The 22,719-nt window shown below is 43.0% G+C and overlaps 1 protein-coding gene across 2 annotated transcripts in view; it reads left to right on the top strand.

Moving 5' to 3' along the window:
- Positions 1-22,719, top strand: part of LOC138836119 (delta-1-pyrroline-5-carboxylate synthase) — a 41,235-nt gene that overhangs the window by 6,240 nt on the left and 12,276 nt on the right. Inside the window, exons 3-11 of one of the 2 annotated variants that reach the window (XM_070034636.1) lie at positions 4,814-5,028; positions 7,829-7,978; positions 8,069-8,173; positions 12,130-12,282; positions 12,700-12,790; positions 16,561-16,685; positions 17,385-17,529; positions 18,147-18,220; positions 19,308-19,401. In XM_070034636.1, coding sequence (XP_069890737.1) covers positions 4,814-5,028; positions 7,829-7,978; positions 8,069-8,173; positions 12,130-12,282; positions 12,700-12,790; positions 16,561-16,685; positions 17,385-17,529; positions 18,147-18,220; positions 19,308-19,401 — 1,152 coding nt within the window. Of the gene's footprint in view, positions 1-4,813; positions 5,029-7,828; positions 7,979-8,068; positions 8,174-12,129; positions 12,289-12,699; positions 12,791-16,560; positions 16,686-17,384; positions 17,530-18,146; positions 18,221-19,307; positions 19,402-22,719 lie in introns of both variants that reach the window. The other variant, XM_070034635.1, reaches the window with a different exon arrangement.

The raw sequence follows: 22,719 nt of genomic DNA, 5'->3' as shown, positions 1-22,719 counted from the left end.
TTGAACTCAGAGCCTCACACTCTTGCTCAACTTTCTCAAGGCTTGAATTCTACCACTTGAACCATACCTCTACTTCTCAGATTTTTGCTGGTTAGTTGAATTTCTCAGAATTGTCTATTTGGGCTGGCTTTGAACCATGATCTTCAGATCTCAGCCTCCTATGTAGCTAGTATTACAGGCATGAGCCATTTGCACCTGGCTTAAAACCTTACCAGTAGTCTATCTCTAGGTCTCACTGTAAGATGAGTTGCTTTTCATCATCTAGAAAAATTTATTTCATATTGGTGTAAGAGTAGAAGAGTTAAAAGTTGAGGATCTAGAGCCAACCTCCTTGAGCTTGAAAACAAGCTTAATTGCTTAAAATTGAATACTGACTTAAAACAGTGACTGTGTGTGTATAGAGAGGTCACAGTTCTGTGGGTTGGCATTTTGGACCAGGCTTAGCTTGCAGTTGTTTGTGTCAGCTCTCAGACTGGCTTGGCGCTGATTACTGAGGACCAGGGGGCCCCTTGTGGGATCCTGGTTCATCAGTGTTCCATATGGACTCCAGCCTTGCAAGCTAAAGGATGTCCATGGCTTCTTCACATGTTCTGTGGGATCCCAACAACAGCAAGAATGGAAGTTGCAATGCTTCTTGAGTCTTATGCCAAAAATGTATGCAGTGTTGCTTCTGCTTCATTGTCCTGGTCCAAGAGGTCACCAGGCCAGCCCAGATCAAAGGAGTAGCCAAATAGATTCCACCTGTTGATGGTAGAAACTGCAAACGATTGTGGGCATTTTGTAATCTGGTAATGTTGGAATAATAATGCATAAAGCTTCTCTGCTATGACAAAACTCGTCCTAAAGGAGGAATGACTTCATGATTATATAGTTTGGGTGTTTCAGCCCATGGGTGACTGTCTTCATTGTTTTCAGTCCTGTTCAAGGTGGCATGGAAGAAAGGCATGGTGGGGGGAAATTGTTCTCATAGCCACAAGAAATTAAAGAGAGAGAAAGGAGCCAGAGATGAAATTTGTCCTTGAAAGGCATGTCCCCACCAAGCTTCCTCCAGCTAGACCCACCTGCTAACAGCCCATTCTGCTATGAACTCATCAATAGATTAATCCTTTTTTTTTTGGTCAGTCGTGGAGCTTGAACTCTGGGCCTAGGCGCTGTCCCTCAGCTCTTTAGCTCAAGGCTAGCGCTCTACACTTGAGCCACAGCACCACTTCCGGTTTTCTAGTGGTTTATTGGAGATAAGAGTCTCACAGACTTTCCTGCCTGGACTGGGTTTGAACCGTGATCCTCAGCTCTCAGCCTTCTTAGTAGTTAGGATTACAGGCATGAGCCACTGGCACCCGGCAGATAAATCCTGTAGTGAAGTTAATACCCTATGGAAGAATAACCTCTCAGTTGTGCTACCAGCGGGGTACCAAGGCTTCAGTACTTGAGCCTCTAGGGAGACACTGTGTCTCAAAACAGTGATGATAATGATGGCTAACATGTTCTTAGAATCCCAGCTAATGTTGAGTGTTTACTTTGTGCCAATTCCTGCTTATTCATTAACTTGCTCCTTCTCTCATAACGACCTTATGGAGTAGATAAGGTAGCAAGTGAGCAGATAGAGATATTGAGTTATATGTAGCTATGCTATCTAGGACTAATACAGTATATATACCATATATGATTTCTGTAGTGTGTGTGTTTTTAATATTCACTGGACATACTGAGCAGAGGAGCAGAAAATAAGGTAGGCAAAGTGAAAAGGTATATAGAAAAAAACAACAACATGGGAGGGAAGTCATGCTAGGTCCCTTCTTGTGGCTTCAAAGACAGCTTCATTGATTACTGATCCTGGTGAGATAAAGGACTTTACTGACGTATAACCCATAGCACTTTTGAAGAGTATGGATAACCATCTTCCCACCCCTCCACACTTATTATCTCCTCAGACCTACTAGAGAAAAAGATTGACTTAGGGACTTAGAGCCTGATTGTTCATGCAGATGTTGTAGATTTTCCTTGTATCAGTCAGCTTCTTATCACTGTGACAAAATACCTGAGAAAAATCAGTTAAAGTATGGAAAGGTTTCTAAGGTTTCTGTTTATAGTCTCCTGGCCCTGATGCCCTTGGGCCTGTGGTGAGGTAACTTGCCATGGTGGAAGTGTGTGAGCAAGGAACTGTTTGTATCGTGGTGGCCAGGAAGCAAAGAGAGAGAAGAGGAGCTGGAGTCCTACTATGCTCTTCGTGGGTACACCCCCCATGACATCAACTTCCTCCCACTAGCTCCCACCACCTAAAGCATGGATGGGGACCTTTTTTCTCTGGTAAGGGCCATTAGAATTTTTTTAAAGTATGTATATTTTTTTCAAAAATATTATTGTGTGTCACTGGGGTTTTGAACTTAATGCCTTGCTGTCATCCAGCTTGTTTGCTCAGCTGGTACTCTACCACTTGAGCCAGCCTCTAACCCAGCTTTTTGATGGTTATTTTCTGCTCATACTCCCTTTGAACTAAGATACTGTAGATCTCAACTTCCTGTGTAACTGAGATTACAAGCATGAAACACCAGTACTGAGCACCATTTGAATGTTTATAACACCATTACAGGTCACACAAAGTTAACCGTAGAGGCAGATATACAGGCAGCTAGTGAAAAGCATTACATTGTACCCCATGATTCCATGGGCCTTATAGGGTCTGTGGGCCAGATGAAGGTTGCCTACCTTTGCAAGGTTATGCTGCCTCCCAGTGACACCACAGCCTGGCCACCAACCTTTTAGCACGTGTCAGGTCCAAGCCATAACAGTCCTCAGTGCTAACTGTAAAAAGCCTCATACACTATAGAACATAAAGGATGTTCCCAAGAAAGATAGAGCCAGTCTGGGAAAGTAAATGGCACTGCCAACCAACTCCCCAAATTCCTGCACTCCTTAATACTAGGACCTACTGGACTTTACTTTTTCTTTTTTTAATTGTGAAAATACCATACAGAGGGGTTACAATTACAAGGGCAAGGTAATGAGTACATTTCTTATCAAGCATTGTTGCCTCCCCCTTTGTTTCCCCTTCCCATCTCCCACCCCCCCAGCCCCCCTGGACTTTACTTTTTCATCCACTTGGAACCTTGCTGATAGTTGTGACCTCCTCTTGAACTTTGTCAGTTGTAATATGCTGTGACCCAATTGTCTGCAGTCAAAATGACCCGCAGCTGCTGGGCTCTGAGCCAACACCCTTTTCTGATACAGACTGTGAGTAACCCCTCTCATTCATGCTAGCCAGGCTGCGGGGTCCTGATTGGCTTCTGCCATTTGATCACCTGGACTTGGAAGCTGGCACTGTCTGCCCATACCCTTCTGTAGAACAAGACAGGCCCTGCAGTGGCCATCAGAGGCACATGGCTAGCAGGTGTCGTCCTAACAGCTTCCAAAGAGATTCATCTTAGTTCTGCACTGACTTCTGCAAGTACTACTGAGGATCACAGGGCCAAACCCAAGGGAGTCTCTTCACCTATAAAGTTACAGAGACCAAACCTGCATGTGTACAACTTTGAAACTAGGCTTAGGTGTGCACATTGTTTAGGATGGTATCCCTGAAGACTGAAGTACTTAACTAAGGTAGTGAAGAGGGAAGCCCAGACAACTTCCCCTAGCAAGGGGACAGTGCACCTGTGGATGTAGCAAGGATGCCAGGGCCCCATGTGATCATGGGTTCTCCTTGTCTGAGCAACAGGGTACCAGGAGCTAGATGGCAAGCTTATTGTGAATAAGGTCAGATTTTTTTTTTTAATGTCCATCCTGAGGCTTGAACTCAGGGCCTGGGCACTATCCTTGAGCTTTTGTTCTCAAGACTAGGGCTCTACCACTAGAGCCACAGCTTTACTTGCAGCTTTTTAGTGATTAATTGGTATAAGAGTTTTAGACTTTGCTGCCTGGGCTGGCTTTGAACTGAGATCCTCAGATCTCAGCCTCCTGAGTAGCTAGGATTACAGATGTGAGCCACCAGCACCTGGCTTCTAGAATATATTTTAAACATGGAATGTGGCATGAGAAAACTGGACACTTTAAAATCTTGTATTTTACCAGTATGTTTTCAGAAAAGATTATTTTATTTATACTCATTACCACTGTGTTTGAATGTGCCTGTGACAGGGTTCTGGATGGGACTCTGAATAGAAGTAGAATGAGAGCATGCTACATATAGTTCAGGTTTTTTGTCTGTTTCATTTTTGTTCTGAGAAAGGGTATCACTATGTAGCTCATGCTGGCCACAAACTTGAGATCTTTCTGCCTCAGTCTCTAGAGAACTGGCGTTACAGGTGTGTACCACCATGTTTGGATAGGTATAGTTTGGAGGATTTTGTGTGTGTGTGTCAGTTGTGGGGCTTGAACTCAGGGCCTGGGTGCTATCCCTGAGCCTCTTTGTGCTTAAGGCTAGTGCTCTACCACTTGAGCCACAGTGCCACTTCTGGCTGGTGAGTAGTTAATTTCTAACTACTCACAAGAACCTATCTGCCGAAGTTGGTTTTGAACCATGATTCTCAGATCTCAGCCTCCTGAGTAGCTAAGATTATAGGCATGAGCCACCAGCACTGGCTCTTTTTTGAGACATGGTATCTTGAACTCCTGGTCCTTCTGCCTCATGTTCCTAAGTGCTGTGATTATAGACATGTACCACCATGCCTAACTTAGGTATAGTTTGATATACTGGTTTCACTCAGGTAATGATGTAAAGCTATTTTTGGTGGATGGCTGATACTGTGAATTCAGAATTTCACTGGAAACTATAGTCTCTTTTTTCTTTCTTTTATTTGGCTTTGTTTGGGGAATACAGATCGTGTCCAGCCTCCCGCTGTCACACATGTCCGTTCTTGGAGCAACATCCCCTTTATCACGGTACCCCTCAGTCGTACGCATGGCAAGTCCTTTGCCCACCGCAGTGAGCTGAAGCATGCCAAGAGAATCGTGGTGAAACTGGGCAGTGCCGTGGTGACCCGAGGGGATGAGTGTGGCCTGGCTCTGGGGCGTCTGGCCTCTATTGTTGAGCAGGTAATTGCCAAGATGAGAAATTCTGATGAGCTTCATGAAATGGGATTTCCTGCTGTCAACTTGTAAAAAAAAAATCTTGATTTGAGTGCAATAGCTTTAACTTAATTAGAAAACCTCTTCCCATGTGAATACAGGGAGAGACCGCGTCCCATGGCAGTAGAAAGTGATGTCAAGCAGTAGAGCTGGTGCCAGGCTGTTCATCCCTCAGACTTCTTGGTGATAGGATCTGTGTGTCTGCAGTTCTTTTTCATGACACTGTTTGCTGGACAGGCCCTGTGTCTCTTGATGCATGCCCTTTTTTGCCATTAATTCTTTTTTTTTTTGGTTGGTTGTGGGGCCTGAGCTCTGGGCTTGGGTGCTGTCCCTCAGCTCTTCAGCTCAAGGCTAGCACTCTACCACTTGAGCCACAGGGCCACTTCCAGCTTTTTCTGCTTATGTGGTACTGAGGAATCGAACTCAGGGCCTCATGCATGTGAGGCAAGTGCTCTACCACTGAGCCACCTTCCCAGCCCTCGCCATTGATTCTTAAGCCATGCTGTGCATTAAAATCATCTGTGAAACTGGAGGTGCCTGAGCTTCACATCCAGCCATTTCAAATATTTGGGATGGATTCAACTGTCTGTGTTTGTAAAGTGAGGTCAGGTGCAGTGGATCACACTTCCAATCCCTAGCTACTTGGAAAGCAGAGACTAGGAGAACTGCAGCTCAAGGCTAGTTCAGACAAAAAGTTTACAACACCCCCATCTTAACCAGTCATCTCTTCTGTATTGGAAGTATAAATAGGAGGATCATGGTCCAGTCTGGCCTGGCCATAAAGTTAAGACCCTATTCAAAAATAACATAACATAAGCTAAAAGAATGGGAGGTATGGCTCAAGTGGTAGAGTGACTACCTAGTGGACACAAGATCCTAAAGTTTGGCTGGGATTGTGGCTTAGTGGTAAAGTGCTTGCCTAGCATGCATGAAGCCCTGGGTCCAATTCCTCAGTACCACATAAACAAAAAAGGCTGGAAGTGGCACTGTTGCTCAAGTGGTAGAGTACTAGCTTTGAGCAAAAGAAGCTCAGAGACAGTGCCCAGGCCTTGAGTTGAAGCCCCAGGACTGGCAAAAAAAAAAGATCCTAAGCTTCAAATTCCATTTTTTTTTGGGGGGGGGGGGGTCCGGTCATGGGGCCTGAACTCTGGGCCTGGGCGCTGTCCCTCAGCTCTTCAGCTCAAGGCATGCGCTCTACCACTGAGCCACCTTCCCAGCCCCTAAATTCCATTTTTTTAAGGTTAGGTTTCCAGGTTATTCTGATTTGTAATCAGAGATGAGTACCCAGAAATGAGCTGAAGTTTTTCCATGACAACTGTAACTCAGCTTTATCCTCGATAATCATACATTTAGTTTTTAAAAGACAAATTTGGAGAGAGGGAGGAAAGGACTGACATTGTCCAAAAAGAAATGTACTCATTACCTGACTGATGTAACTGTAATCCCTTTGTATGTCATTGCCTTTACTTATTTCCAGGTGTATGTAAAGGTGACCCCACTGTATATCACCTCTAAAACAACAGTGAAATACATTGTATAAAAAGAAAATAAACAAGTTGCCCCTCAATAAAGCATTTTATTAATACACAAAATTTAACAATTAAGAGGCAAAATTGCTGATGAGTTAGTATTAGGGAACTGCTCACCTGAACTTGATGGAAGAAGACCTTATCAAATCTTCTTTCATGATTGAGTCCATTGGGTCATTCGGTAAATATTTTCTACGGAGTAGATGAGTGCATTTCATGCTGCTATAACAACATACCAATTTGGCTGTTTATAATGTCAGAAATGTATTTGGCTAATAGTTCTGGAAGCTGAGAAGTATAAGATTGATAGGCCACATCTGGTAAGGGCCTTCTTGCTAAATGGTATAAAGGCCAATCAAGCTCTTTTATAATGTATTAATCATTCATGAGCACCTCCCACTAAGCCCCCATCCCAACACTGTTGCATAAAAGTTCCAACACATTCAAAGCATGGCAAGGAGACATTGGGAGGGACATAACTGAACTCTTAACTGTTGTCACTGTCCTGGGAAGCCAGACACTCTTAAAACAGGAAAGTGGTTTTTCAAGGCAGTAAAGATCCAAGTGAGTGAACCCAAATGACAGTGGCTGACAGCTCCAGAGACGGGAAAGTCTAATGAGAATATGGTTATTCTTAGGCCTTCCTACAAGGGACTCAGCCTGGGCAACAGAGCAATAAGGGTCCAGGTGCACAGTGTGACTGGTGCCCCTGAGCTTCTGGTGTTCTAGGGAAGGGACAGACAGGCACTAGGATGGATTCCAGGTGGAAGGCACACAGAGGCCAAGGACTTGAGCTGCAGAGCAGTGGTGCTCAACAGGGAGAATGGAAAATAAAGCGGATCATTTGTGTAGGCCAGGCTCTGGAGCCAAGTAGAGCAGTTGGCCTTCCATCTCAAAACAGATGAACAATTTTAGCATAGGAGAAACATGGTAAAGGTTTGCTTAGGTCACCAGCTCTTCTGCTAGGGCTGCTGCAGGCCTGATGGAAAGGCTCTAGCAGTCAGAGCAGTGCTTGATACACAGTCAGCCTCCTTGTCCCAGGCATCTAAGATGGGCTCAGGCACTGGCCTGTGGCTTCCCCTGGATGTAGATGCAACAATTTGAACATCAACCCATTGTCATCCTCCTACCTAGAGAGGAAGGAGATGGTACAGTGACTTGTAGTGCATTGGGGAGGGTGGTACACTGGAATGTGGACTTGGGGCAGATGCTCTAACCTTCCCCTGTCTTGATGCCAGGTATCAGTGCTGCAGAATCAGGGCCGAGAGATGATACTTGTGACTAGTGGAGCTGTTGCCTTTGGCAAGCAGCGCTTACGCCATGAGATCCTTCTGTCTCAAAGTGTGCGACAGGCTCTGCATTCAGGACAGAACCAACTGAAAGAGATGGTGAGCGCTGTTTTCCCAACCCTGAGACAGAGCTATCCTTGCGTCTTCTTCCCTTTCCCAACCACACTTTATCTGATTGGTGGATTACAGGCAATTCCAGTCTTGGAGGCTCGAGCCTGTGCTGCCGCCGGACAGAGTGGGCTGATGGCCTTGTACGAAGCCATGTTTACCCAGTACAGCATCTGTGCTGCCCAGGTAAGAGAATGGGTATCCCTGAGAGAGTCTTGTGAAACAAGAGGCTTATAAACAGAGGTCTATAGCCCCATGACAGGATATAATAGTCTCAGCCTTATCACTCCCTAACACATGAGGTGTCTTCTAAGTGTTTTCCTGATCTGAAAAATGAGGATATTGGTGCCTGCTGAGTTTTTGGAAGCACTCAATGAGAAAATATATGAAAAGTATTCAGGACAGTACCTAGTAGCAAGTGTTTAGCTGCTGACCATAGAAAGTCAGATGTCACTGGGTGCTGGTGGCTCACGCCTGTAATCCTAGCTACTCAGGAGGCTGAGATCTGAGGATCATAATTCAAAGCCAGCCCAGGCAAAAAAGGCCAGACTCATCTCCAATAAGCCACCAGAAAACTGGTGCTGTAGCTCAAGTGGTAGAGTGCTTACCTTGAGTTGAAGAGCTGAGGGACAGCTATCAGGCCCAGAGTTCAAGGCCCACAATTGACAAAAAAAATAAAAAAGTCAGTCGTTCATTTTGCTGGCCTTTTTGATTTCAGGTAACTTGCTTCTCTTGACACCTGGTTGTATTTTATAGTAGGTACTTGTTAAGCTTTGGAAAGAGAAATGCTAATTGTTAGTTGGCCTTTCATTCATAAGGGAAACATTTATTGGGCACCTGTAGTATACCAACCAGTCTGTGAGCATGGGGGATACTGTGGTAAACCAACTAGACAAGATTCCAGTTCTCATGGCACTTAGAAATCTTGTGTGATTACCTCAAACTTTATTTCTACATTATTTCATTATTAAATTTCCTGAAATGTTTTCAACTGTTATTTTTTTCGGCTGTTGAGGTATATACTTACATCCACACAGAAGTCACTTCATAGCACAACTAGAAAAACAATCTTTACTCCCTGGGTTATTTTCAAGCCCTTATGCTTTTTGTACTCTGGTCAGATGTTATTTTACATAGGCAAAATTGTTCTATATACATTGATTCTCATTTGGGTTTTTTTTTTCTCTTGGGGGGAGGCAGGATTTGGGAGAAGACAGTACAAGAGGCTGAACTTGGGGGTTATACTTGTTAGGTAGGCTCTACCACTGAGCCTACTTCTCCAGCCTCTTTTGAGGTAATATCCTTTTATGTCCTGTTTTCCCTGGCTTTGATCTTTCTACTTGTGCTTCCTTATATCTCTGGAATTACAGGAACACTCCACTGCACCCAGCCACTAGTTGAGACAGAGTTTGAATTTCTATTCCCAGCTGGCCTTGAATAGTGTCTTCTCAAGTAGCCAGGATTACAAGCTTCTGCTACCACTCTTGATTGTTTCAAGTTTCATGTCTTCCTTTCATGTTGTTTTTCTGGTTCTCCATCATTTTCACAGTTGTCACCTTCAATGTCTAGTAATAGAAAGGCCTGGGTTTGTCTCTTTGTCACTTAAGGTTATAATCCTAGTGTTATTTGTTGGTGGTAGTGTTAGTATAAATACAATAGAAGCTGGGTGCTGGTGGCTCACGCCTGTAATCTTAGCTACTCATGAGGCTGAGAGCTGAGGATCGAGGTTCAAAGCCAGCCCGGGCAGGAAAGACCGTGAGACTCATATCTCCAATAAACCACCAGAAAACTGGAAGTGGCTCTGTAGCTCAAGTGGTAGAGCTCTTGGTTTGAGCTGAAGAGTGCAGGGACAGTGCTCAGGCCCAGAGTTCAAGTCCCACGACCGACAAAAAAATAAATAAATACAACTCTCTCTTCTCCACAATCCAGTGACACTTTGAGTTTTTGTTGTTATGTTTTGTTTTTTTATGTGCCTAAAGTCAAGTGTGGGAACTTAGATCCAGGAGCTATGCATTTTTAATATCCCCCCCCCCCCCCACAGCCCTCCTGCCAGGATTGATGCTTTTTGAGAGTGTTTGTTATGCTGTTTGAATTGACCATAGCACTAAATGCCAGTGCATATCAGCTAGTGTTTGCACTAATACCAAGGTAGAAAGAGCTCTGTTCCCTCCAGTTGCCAGCAAGCACCAGTGCCTGGGGCCCCTGCTCCCCTGCTTTGCCCTTCCTCTCCTGCCATCATCTTCTTATCAGCCTTCGCTCTTTGCACCTTATCCTATGGCCCCATGTTTTCTTTAGTGGACTTGTATAGATGACTATTATCACTAGCTTTTGAAAACTACTCAAGTTCCCCTCCACCCCCTCAAGCTGAGACTTAAGTACAGTAACTTATTTCTGCTTCTTAGAAGCGAAACTACATTGTACACATAAATTGATAAGTTGTACAACTGTTGGAAGTTTTGTTGTTGTTATTGTTGTTGTTGTCAGTGGTGGGGCTTGAACTCCGGGCCTGGGCGCTGTCCCTCTGCTCTTCAGCTCAGGGTGAGTGCTCTACCACTTGAGCCACAGCACCACTTCTGGTTTTCTGGTGGTTAATTGGAGATAAGAGTCTCATGGACTTTCCTGCCCAGGCCGGCTTTGAACTGATATCCTCAGCTCTCAGCCTCCTGAGTAGCTGGGATTACAGAGGTGAGCCACCAGTGGTTGGCTGTTTGAAAATTTTAAAAGGACACAAACTGATTTGCATCTCAGCTGGTTGGCCTAGTCTGGGCACAAATTTCTCATCTGCCTTTGGAGTGAGATCCTTAGCCCCTGTTTATGAAACTGTTCTAGTGACAGACTAGATCTTTAGACTTCTGCTTGCCTCTCTCACCTACATACTATATTCATTGTCTGGTCGTACACCACATGACTGAAATCTGTATGCTCAGCTTTGACTTGATTCCGTTTCCTATGGAGCTAAACCTTTCTAGAAAGTAGTTCATGATCTTTCCTTATAAAATAATATGCTGCATTCCATCATTTCCCAAATCAGCAGCTGGCACAGGGCTGGCATTTCAAAGGAACTCAGCAAATTTTTTGTCCAATTAGTGAATTATTTCCCCCAGTCATGTTAACACTTTATTCTCATCACCCCAACTCTAGAATAGGACTTAACCATCCCTGCTCTGAATGTTTCAATACCCTTCTTCCTGTCAAATCACTCAGGTCTTTGCTGCTTCAGCTGCTACATTATAGCAAGGCCCTTTTTCTTAAACACCAATGAACAGTTGTTCTTGAGCTTCAGGATTTACTACCATTTTGTTTCTTGCTATCCTCTCCTGTTAAACTTTTCCTAAAACTCTGATTCAAGCTAGAAAACATACCTTCTAATCAGCTCCTCCCTCAGCTTGTGGCTAAAGGCTCACTTTTAGAATTCCACATCCTCAAACAGTTCTTCCAAAGCATAATGCTCTGCTTCAGAGCAGGAACATTGATAAAATAGTGCTACTCCATGTTGTCTAATGCACTTTTCCATGAAGGCCAAAACTGTTCATTCACTCATTCATCAGATATACAAGTGTTTACTATGGATAGATACAGAAATATTTTTCAAATTACTAGACAGTCACTAATCCTCTCGGTGTCCCTTTAAAGACATATCAGTTTTCCTAGTTTTGTTAAGTGGGTGAGATTTGATAACATCCATAAATAAATCTTCCAGATAATTGTAACTTGGTGGGGAAGAGGGGCAGAAGGCCTGAAAGAACTGGATAAGCATCAGGAGTTTTCTGGGTTTTGTTTTGTTGTCGGTCGTGGACTTGAACTCTGGCTAGGTACTGAGCTCTTCTACTCTACCCCTTTGAGCCACCTTGCCACTTCCAGTTTTCTGGTGGTTAATTGGAGATAAGAGTCTCACAGACTTGCCTGCCTGGGCTGGCTTTGAACTGCAGTCCTCAGATCTCAGCCTTCTGAGTAGCTGGGATTACAGGTGTGAGCCATCAGCACCCAGCTCTGAAAATATGTTTCATTCCAGTCTGTGTGGAGTCCAAAAGTCTGAAGTTTGTCTCCCCGGTTATGAGCATCTTATATGTTATTTGTAGGAAGTTCATTAGGCTCATTACATTTCATCCTTACTACATTTTGTATTTTTTTAATCCTTTTAGATTTTAGTGACCAACTTAGATTTCCATGATGAGCAGAAGCGCCGGAATCTCAATGGGACACTTCACGAACTCCTCCGGATGAACATTGTCCCCATTGTCAACACCAATGATGCTGTTGTACCACCGGCCGAGCCCAACAGTGATCTGCAGGGGGTAAATGTGGGTAAAGTATTCTTAAGGGTTGAGCATGCTGGCAATACTAATGCATACTGCGCTGCATGTACTAACACTGCTAGTTTGGCATGAGCAAGGTGGCGGAATTAGGAGAGAAGAGGCATCACAGAGCTGTCCCTATAGGAGCTCTTCTGAGATTGGGGAATTTCACTCACTGGGTGAGGCAGTGTCTTAGGCTGCACTGTGAGCATGGCTTGTGTGCCAGTGGATAGAAGGCTGCATGTCTGGAATTGGGGTTGCCAGTAAGTATTGTAAGTTTTTCAGGCAGAAGGGTGGGAGCTGTCATCCACCTCCTCAGGGTCATTGGTTTTGCCTGCCAACCTCTTGGGATGGTTCTGGGAACTTCTTTTGGACTGCATAACTCACTCACTTGCTGCTTTTTTCCCTGCATTCTAGGTAATTAGTGTTAAAGATAATGATAGCCTGGCTGCCCGTCTGGCTGTGGAAATGAAAACTGACCTCTTGATTGTCCTTTCAGATGTAGAAGGTACAAAGTCATACCTTCCTTTTATCTTCCTGTGTGAATACATGAGTGTCCCTCCTTGTCTGAGGCCTTTCACCTTTTTTTTTTTTTTAACAACAGTTACTTTCTGAGCCATATAGTCTAACAAAGAGTTTTTGTGACTCGAAGAGGGTGGGTCAAGTCTGGAAGATGCAATTTGAAGGCTGAAATACTATTTCCAGGTGCTTTTGAGATTTTATACCAGCTTTACAAAAACAGAATCCACTTGCTATACAACTCACCTATTTCAAATGTACAGTTCAGCAATCTTTAGTGTATTTACACACTCATGCAGCCATCCCAGCAATCAGTTATGGAATGTTAATATCATGCCAACAAGGAATCTCACACCCCATTAACTGATGTTCCCGCTTTTACCAACTCCTCAACGTTAGACAGTGCACAGTCTCTCTTCCTATGGATTTTCCTGTTCCCTGACACTGTATAAATGAACTGCACACTGTGTAACTGCCTTCTTTCATTTAGTGTAGTTTTCAAGGTTCATTCACATTTATAGTAGACATCAATGCTTCATTTCTTTTAATTTTTTTTTTTTTTTTTTTGGTCAGTCGTGGGGCCTGACTTGGGCCTGGAAGCTGTCCCTCAGCTCTTTCTCTTCAGCTTAAGGCTAGCGCTCTACCACTTGAGCCACAGCACCCACTTCCAGCTTTTTCTGCTTATGTGGTGCTGAGGAATCGAACCCAGGGCCTTATGCATGCAAAGTGAGCATTCTACCACTGAGCCACCTTCCCAGCCCCTCTTTTAAATTTTTTAAATTATCTTCAAGTACTCGTACAAAGGAGTTACTATTTAACAAAACAGTTTATGAAGATAATATATCTTCATCAACATCACCTCTTTTAACATTTTTACCCATCCCTCCTCCATTCACCCATTCCCTCCATTTCCTTTTATTGGTAAATAATATTCCACTATGGATATGATACATTTTGCTTATACATTCAACTATTGGTGGAAATTTGTGCTGTTAGGAATAATGCATTCATGTAATTAGGGGCAAGCATGTTTTTATTTCATTGAAGAGAATTGGGCTGGGGGTAAAGCTCAGTGGTAGAATACTTGCCTATTATGCACAAGTCTTGAGTTCTACCTCCAGCACTTCAAGAAGAGAAAATAGAATTCTTGATTCATATGGCAACTGTGTCTACAAAGCCTTCTTTGGAGCTACCACATTTGTCACAGCACCATTTTACATTTCCATTAGAAGTATATAAGAGTCTTAGCATCCCTGTCAACAGTTGTTGTTATCTGCTTTTTTGTATTGTAGGCATCCTAATGAGAAAGAAATTGGTACTTCTGTAAATCAAGGTGTTTTTTTTTTTGTGGTTTTTTTGTTTGTTTTTGTTTTTTGTCGGTAGGGCTTGAACTCTGATCCTGGGCGCTGTCCCTCAACTCTTCAGCTCAAGGCGAGTGCTCTACCACTTGAGTCACAGCTCCACTTCTGGTTTTCTGAGTGGTTTATTGGAGATAAGAGTCTCACAGATTTTCCTGCCCAGGCTGGCCTTGAACCCATGATCCTCAGAACTCAGCCTCCTGAGTAGCTAGGATTACAGGTGTGAGCCACTGGCACCCAGCTTGTAAATCAAAGTTTTTTAATGTAAATCATGGGACAGCTAATTTTAACTTAGAACCACTATGGAAAAAACTAATAGTCTTCATAGCCACCACCCTTTTTTTTTTTTTTTTACTGTGAAAATACCATACAGAGGGGTTACAATTACAAGGGCAAGGTAATGAGTATATTTCTTATCAAGCATTGTTGCCTCCTCCTTTGTTTCCCCTTCCCATCCCTTCCCATCTCCCTCCCCCCACCCCCATCCCAACAACCACCCTTAGCTACTACTCTATTCTTTGCAGTTCCCTTCCTCTTGGCTCCAGTTTGATTTTCAGTTTCCTCACCTTCTTAATGTGTTCCCAATCTGCATTTTGACATACCCATTAAAAATTAGTTTTGGCCAAAATAGACCAAACATCTAGGATTCCTAATTCTTCATTACCCTCCTAAGAGTAAGAGGTCAGAAAACCCTTGCTTAATTTCCAACCCACACCCAAGGCAGGTTAACATTGTAGGCAGGACTTGTTTGTTTTCCATTTTATACTGTAGTATAACAGAGATCTGTGAGGAAGGAGCTAGGTACAGGTAAATTCATCTGTCTCTGCTCTGTAGCCAGTCAGATACCCTTTCTGTATGTCTGCATCTTTACCTATGAGAACCCTTGGTACTTGGTTTACCCCCTGAAATTTGATGACTCGGGATAGGAACAGCTAAGTTGAGTATGAGCCAGCCTGGAAAAGAAGGTATGTTGATTAATTGGCAGGTGTTTATCAAATTTCTTCTGCATGCAAATAGTATGCGCTAGGTGCTGTTAGTTTATTCAGTCTTGCTAGTAACCCTACAAAGCATATAGTTAAGTCCAGTTTCACAAATGAAGACATTAAAAATTAAGTTCAGATCACTTAAATAGTGTATCCAAATTCATAGAAAAACTACCTTTTATTTCTCCTACACTGCCTGGGCAGGTAAAGGACAGGAGTTTGTAAAGTCATTGTTCACAACCCAATTGCAACTAGGCTCTACTGATTGCAGCTTTAAACACCAGAATTTATCACTGGCATTCTTGGGCTATTAACTGTTGATTTTTTAGTCATCTACCAAATATTGATTCTTGGAAGAGTATCTAAATTTTGAATTGCTGTTGTGGGGTTAAGAGGCTGCTGCAAAGGAGATCAGGCAGATAGCTGCTCAGTCCAAGCCTGTCAGCTTACAGGACTGTACCTTCTGGGAAGAAATCAGCTCAAAATCCTGAGGAGCTGTGGAATACTAGTTGAGCTAGACAGAGGCTATGGGTAGTTTAGTCTTCCTTTTCCTGTGCTTGTGACAGGCTCAAAGTTTGCTCTACTTTGTTTTATAGTGGACATGATTTCCATATATATTTCCCCCTGTTCAATACTGTAATAAAGAAAAAGTGGTGATTTACAACCAAAGACATCCCCTAACAAGACCTTCAGCCACAGACGGTGCCTCCCTGCCTGGGCCTCCCTCAGGTCTTGATTTGACTCCCATTTTTTCCAGACTTCTCTCTCTCTTCCTTTCCCCTTCTAAGGTCTTTACTCTTTCTGTCAAGTGAAATTGTGAGGCTTTGTAACTTTGCATTGTATACATCCATTTTCCTTGGCTCAGTTACATAATGGACATGTGCTTTATGGTGATAAATCCAGACTGAATGCCAAGAGTCATGAGCTTTCCTGCTGACTCAGCCCCGCTTCCACAACTGACTCATAAAATGGGGAGTATAAATCAGTGCCTGTTTCAAAGGGTATGGTGAGAGTTAATGAGTACCTGTTTCACATGTTATCCTGCTCTGAAACAGTCTCACTAAATGGCATACTACTTCTGTGCCATTTCTACAGTAGCCCCCCCCCCTTCAGTTATATACTTACAGTAAAGTAGCAGTGGTAGAGGTGAGGGCATTTGACAGTGGACTCTGAGCAGGTTAATAAATTCCATGCCAAGGATATGGCTATGCTCAGAGGCTGGGAAAGGATCTAAGAGCCTGTGAGCAGATGAGTCCTGGAGCTGCTTCATAGTATGACTCCTGAATCCTTGTTATCCTCTCTGGTTAAGCAGGTGGTGGCACAGTGGTTTTCTCCTCCTAGCAGGTGCTTAGGGAGTCTCTTCTAGGGGACACATACTTCTATCAAAACAGTGTCACTGATTTTCCTCTACTTTTTAGGCCTTTTTGACAGCCCCCCAGGTTCAGATGATGCAAAGCTGATTGATATATTTTATCCTGGAGATCAGCAGTCTGTGACATTTGGAACCAAGTCTAGAGTAGGAATGGGTGGCATGGAAGCCAAGGTAAGATGGGTACCTGAACTGTCTGTAGCAGTCAGAAAGTCCGAACAACATTTATCCTTTTTACTTTTAAAATGGTTTGCAGATTAATGGTTCTGATATTTTACATATATGCACATATCTAAATGCAGGCTTACTGAATATTGTGTAGCTATGTTAAATCATCTGAGTATGTATTTTTATTACTGTTATAAACTCAAGGATAGGAACTATGTAATGTTCAGTTTATAAATCATCATCTATCATCAGCGCAAATATTTTTTGAAATTTTTCAAAATTTCTTTCTCTCCCATTAATTGTCCTAAGAAGCTGCATGTCTCAAGGCCCAGAATCATGTAGCAGTGGTAGTGATGAGAGCAAGAGCTTCATTTGAACAACAACAAAGAAAAGCTAAATTGACTTAGGATCAGACTCGGCTCAAAGTCAGGGCTGTTCATTGAGCTGTCATTATTTTAGACGTAACAAAATGCAGAAGTCAGGAGCCCTGTACCGAGAGTCTCTAAGGAGAGGTTTCATCCTCAGTCAGTACCTGATAGGCTGGACTGGGAAAGAATTTGAGCTGCACATCTTTTCACAACTTGTGAGCTGTTAGAACATTCCTGTGTTAACTTACTCAAAATTCAATTGTACATATTTTTTGTGAGTTCAAAAATGTGACGGGCTGGGTCCGAATCTCTTCTTTGACTCAAACTTGTTCCTTAGGTGAAAGCAGCTCTCTGGGCTTTGCAAGGTGGCACATCTGTTGTTATTGCCAACGGAACCCACCCAAAAGTATCTGGACACGTCATCACAGACATCGTGGAAGGCAAGAAAGTCGGCACCTTCTTTTCGGAAGTAAAGCCTGCTGGTAAGTCATTCTTTATAAGATTGCAAAGCCTGTGGGTGATAGGTAGTAACACTGTAGCATTAGGATAGAGATTGCAGAAGTAATAATGTCCTGAAGTCTGGAATTTTCAATACTGTTTTCACAATTGGATTTTGACTAACTTTTGTAAACTTCTGACTATTCCTGTTTAGTTAAGCTTCCTTTCCAAAATGACTAGGTTCAAAAACAAGCTTCCAGTTTTTCAAGAAACATGCTGTCTGGGCTAGATGCCCCAAGCTAGTAAGCACTAGTGATACAAAGGTGTGTAACATATGGTATGTGCTTGAATTTCTCTCATGTGCTCACCAAGGGTTCAAGAAGTGCCTTATGATCTGCTCACAAAGGCAAACACATTAGGACCAGTAAGCTGAGGTGGAGTTGAGAGGAACTCTAAAAGGTACAAATTATGTTGTGCATACTAACAGTATAGGAAAGTTTATTTATGCCTGAGCTACACTGCCATGTTCTTTTGCCATTTCATTGGCCATATATGAAGCAGGCACCAGGACTCAGGGCCTCTTGCATGTGGCAAGCGTGTTGGGTGCTGGGGACGTGAGACAGAGCCAGCTGTGGTCCGATGCACGTCCATATTCTTGCAGGTCCTACTGTTGAACAGCAGGGAGAAATGGCCCGATCTGGAGGGAGGATGTTGGCCACATTGGAACCTGAGCAGGTAAGAAATTGGACCTAGGGTTTTGTTAGTTTTCAAAGCAAGTCAGGCTTATGACTCAGTACAGCAGTCAAGCCTGCTGATCCTACCTTACTATATAGTATCCAAAGTTATCTGAATTACAGGTCTCATTCAGGTTTGCTCTGCCTTTTTTCTTTTTCTTAATTTTACTTTCCCTTAGGTAGATTTTAATAACCTGAGTGTTTTGATCAAAGGCATCATGAATATGATGAAACCAAGAAAGCTACCTATTATTCCTGCCATGTAGCAGGCATCGAAGTGTAGGAAAAGTAACTCTGCCCATCCATTGTCTCCCCTGCCTCACCTGTGAAATGGGAGCCTGAGAGCCATAGTTGATGCCCTGCCTAAGTGACAACAGATTATCATGAATTAGACTCTAAGCAGCAGATGCAGTGAGGCTTGACATGGTAAGGAAGGCACAGGAAACTCCTGCTTTCTAAGCTGGCATAGGTAAGGATAGACTTGAGAGCAGTGGAGATATAAGATTAGCCTGAGAAGGGATAAGAATTTAAATTTTACTGTAAATTGAGAAAGAAAGAAATCAAAGTAGGAACCTAGCTTTACTCCTTCAGTAATTACCATGTCCTTTGCTACATTTCCCAGTCTGGGAGGGAGGAAGACCTAGAGTCTCTTCAGGCATCTCTCCAGGCTTGGTTTTAGTTTAGTTTAGTTTTTTTTTTTCTCCCCTCTTTGATCAACTTCATCAAGTAGTTGTCAATCCTAAATTTGTAAAGATATGTATATGACACTCATTCCCATCTCTTCCCTCTATCTTATGGATAAATTGTATAATCTGTCTTGCTCCCACTGCTGGGCCATGGTTTACTAGTTACACTGATTGGGAAGGGTAAAAGAAAAGGATCAGAAAGAAGAAACTGGGATATTGGTAAACAAGGGGGAACACAGTGGTGGGATATGAACTCCAGGAAGTAAGAGGAGTTTACAGTGGTGACTTTGGCTTTTGGGGCAAGGCCTGGCACTTTTGGGCCTTCTGGTGTGCACTGGTGTGCAGTCTTAGTGGATTAATGTAGCTGATTGGTTCTTTTTCAATGGTTTGCCTTTCTTCTAGAGAGCAGAAATCATCCATCATCTGGCAGACCTGTTGACAGATCAGCGAGATGAGATCCTGTTAGCCAATAAAAAGGACTTGGAGGAGGCACAAGGTAAAGAGTCCCTTGTGGAGAGTTTCTGTTTTATCTCTCTTTGTTGTTGTTCTTCATTTTACCAGTAATTTACCTAAAGGCAAGCTTGTTACAGAAGAAATTACGTTACACATCATCGGTACCCACAGTGCATGGTGAATACTAGGTAACCTTTTTCGAGCTCCTCCTGTGCTTATATCCTTCTTGAATACTTTAGTAAACCTATGCTCTCCCCAACCCCCCCCCCCCCCCCCACACACACACAGGTGAGTAGGGGCTGTGGTAGCAGGTTCAGGATCAGGAAAGGAAAGAGCCTCATTGCTTTAGCATTTCAGCTAACCTGCTAGCAGTTCTTGAAGCTGTTCTGTTAATAGGCCTCATGTAAAGGGCTTTACCAACAGGATTGCATTTCTATATCACAACACAGCATGTCAGAGGGAGCTACTGTTTATTATTCCTGCTTTACAAAAGGGCAGCTGAAACTGATATGCTGCCTCTTGCCCCACACCATATGGTCAGAGATGGACCTGGGATTCGAGCATAGATACACATTAAAGGGCTTATAAGTATAGTGTGTGCAGCCTGTGATGAGTGGTGGGTTCTTAGTTCATGAAGTCTAGTTTGAAGTCTTCACAGAGTGAGCACTAGGTGTTCTGGTAGAGTGGGAATGGGCAGGATGGATGAACTTGCACCACAGAGGACTTAGAGCCTTCTTTGATTCTTCTTTCTTTTCCACATTCAAGTAATAGAGTTAATTTTCACTGTGCCTTGAATTTCCTTTTCTCTTGAATACATATGCCTCCTTAGCCTAAATGTAAGGCTTATCAGCTATTCTTCTTTGCCAGTCCTAGGGCTTGAACTTCTAGCTTTTTGGTGGTTAATTGGAGGTAAGAGTCTCACAGACTTTCCTGCCTGGGCTGGCTTTGAACTCTGATCCTTAAAACTCAGCCTCCTGCGTAGTTTGGATTACAGGCATGAGCCACCAGTGATTTATTGTGTGTGTGTGTGTGCGTGTGTGTGCGCATGCGTGCGTGTGTGCATGCATGCGCACTGGTCCTGGGGCTTGAATTCAGGGTCGCAGTACTGTCCCTGAGTTTTTGTGCTCAAGACTAGAGTTCTATAGCACTCCACTTCCAGCTTTTTGGGTTACTGGAGATAGTCTCACAGACTTTTCTGTCTGGGCTGACTTTAAACCACAGTTCTCAGATCTCAGCCTCCTGTGTAGCTACGAATACAGGCAAGAGCTGCCAGCACCTGGCTGACTATATATATACATATACATACACACACACACACACACACACACACACACACACACACACACGTATGTATATATATTAAACTCAGGGACTTGTGCTTGTTAGGCAAGTATTCTACCACTTGAGGCATAACTGCCAGTCCTGTTTCCATTCTTTTTTTTTTTTTTTGGTCAGTTCTGGGGCTTGAACTCTGGGCCTGGGCACCATCCCTCAGCTCTTCAGCTCAAGGTGAGTGCTCTACCACTTGAGCCGCAGTCAACTTCCAGTTTTCTAGTGGTTTATTGGCGATAAGATTCTCATGAACTTTCCTGCCTGGGCTGGCTTTGAACCGTGATCCTCGGATCTCAGCCTCCTGCATAGTTTGGATTATAGGCATGAGCCACCGGTGCCTGGCTTTGTTTTCATTTCTTAAAAAACTTGGAAGGGGGCTGGGAAGGTGGCTCAGTGGTAGAATGCTTGCCTTGCATGCATGAGGCACTGGGTTCGATTCCTCAGCACTACATAAGCAGAAAAGACTGGAAGTGGGTGCTGTGGCTCAAGTGGTAGAGTGCTAGCCTTGAGCTGAAGAGCTGAGGTACAGTGCCCAGGCCCAGAGTTCAAGTCCCACAACTGACCGAAAAATAAAAATAAAAACAAAACCACTTGGAAGTGGAGTTTACAGAGTCTCTTGAATCTTTGTATTATTAGAAAGTCAAGGTATATTTTCAAAAATGGGAGTCTTTGAAAATATCTAGTTCTTGGGGAGGGAAGGGATGGTAAGGGAAAGCAAAGGAGGAGGTAACAACACTCAATAGGAAATGTACTCATTACCTTCCTCATGTAACTTTAACCCCTCTGTACAGTATTTTTACAATACAAAATATACAAGCTATAAAATGTGGCTTCAAAAAAGAAAAAAAGAGGGCTGGGAAGGTGGCTCAGTGGTAGAGCGCTTGCCTTGCATGCCTGAGGCCCTGGGTTCGATTCCTCAGCACCACATAAGTAAAAAGAAAAAAGCCAGAAGTGGCGCTGTGGCTCAAGTGGTAGAGTGCTAGCCTTGAGCTGAAGAGCTGAGGGACAGTGCCCAGGCCCAGAGTTCAGGCCCCATGACCGGACGCAAAAAAAGAAAAGAAAATATCTAGTTTTTTGCAATTAAAATGAAAGAACTAAACTCTAGACCTATGATCTAGGTTGTACAGCTTATTGATAGGCTCTGAATTCTGATTCTAATAATGTTTCTCTGGAAATATACAGGACACACAGATGATTAAAATTAGTGTTTGAAGAGATGGAAATGTTTATTGCTCTGACTTGATTATTACAGGTATATCTATATTGCATTCTGTATTGTACTCAATAAAGATGCACAGATATTGTATCACAGTTATAATATTAAGCCAACTACAGAGGAGCATGCCTATAATCAATCTCAACTACTTAGGAGGCTAAGCTAAGAGGATCTTGAGTTTGAGGCCAGCAGACCCTATCTCAAAAAAATAAAAAGTACAAGCTTGGTAACCCAAGATCATTTATCACATTGAAAAATTGGAAATAACCAGAATGTCTAGTAATATGTACTTGGTTATGTACACTAAGTTGTATAAACTCAACAGACTACTTAGTAGTGATTAAAATAATTTTTTATTTTTTATTGTATTTCATTTTATTTTTTTGTTGTTTATGGGCTTGAACTCAGGGCCTGGGTGCTGCCTCTGAACTCTTTTTCCTCAAGGCTAGTGCCCTTCCTCTTTGAGCCACAGTGACACTCAGTTTTCTGGTTGTTAATTGAAAATAAGAGTCTCACAGACTTTCCTGGCTAGCTAACTTTGAACCAAAATCCTCAGATCTCAGTAGTACCTAGGATTATAGATGTGAGCCACTAGTGCACTTCTAAAATAATAAGTTTTGTATCATGAAAAACATACTTGCATTATAAGATGAAAACCTAGAATGCAGCATTAAACATACACTATAATTAAAACTCAGTTCTTAGCACATGAGGGAATGTAAAGAAAATGGATTAATATGCATGTTACAATGGTTGGTAGAATAATGAGTGTTTTTTTCATAATCCCATCTCAGCATTAATCACGTAATGATT

This window comes from Dipodomys merriami, unplaced genomic scaffold, assembly GCF_024711535.1.
Source record: "Dipodomys merriami isolate MVZ:Mamm:240054 unplaced genomic scaffold, mDipMer1.0.p SCAF_249, whole genome shotgun sequence".
Classification (NCBI taxonomy): Eukaryota; Metazoa; Chordata; class Mammalia; order Rodentia; family Heteromyidae; genus Dipodomys; species Dipodomys merriami.
This window is presented reverse-complemented; position numbering and strand designations above follow the sequence as displayed.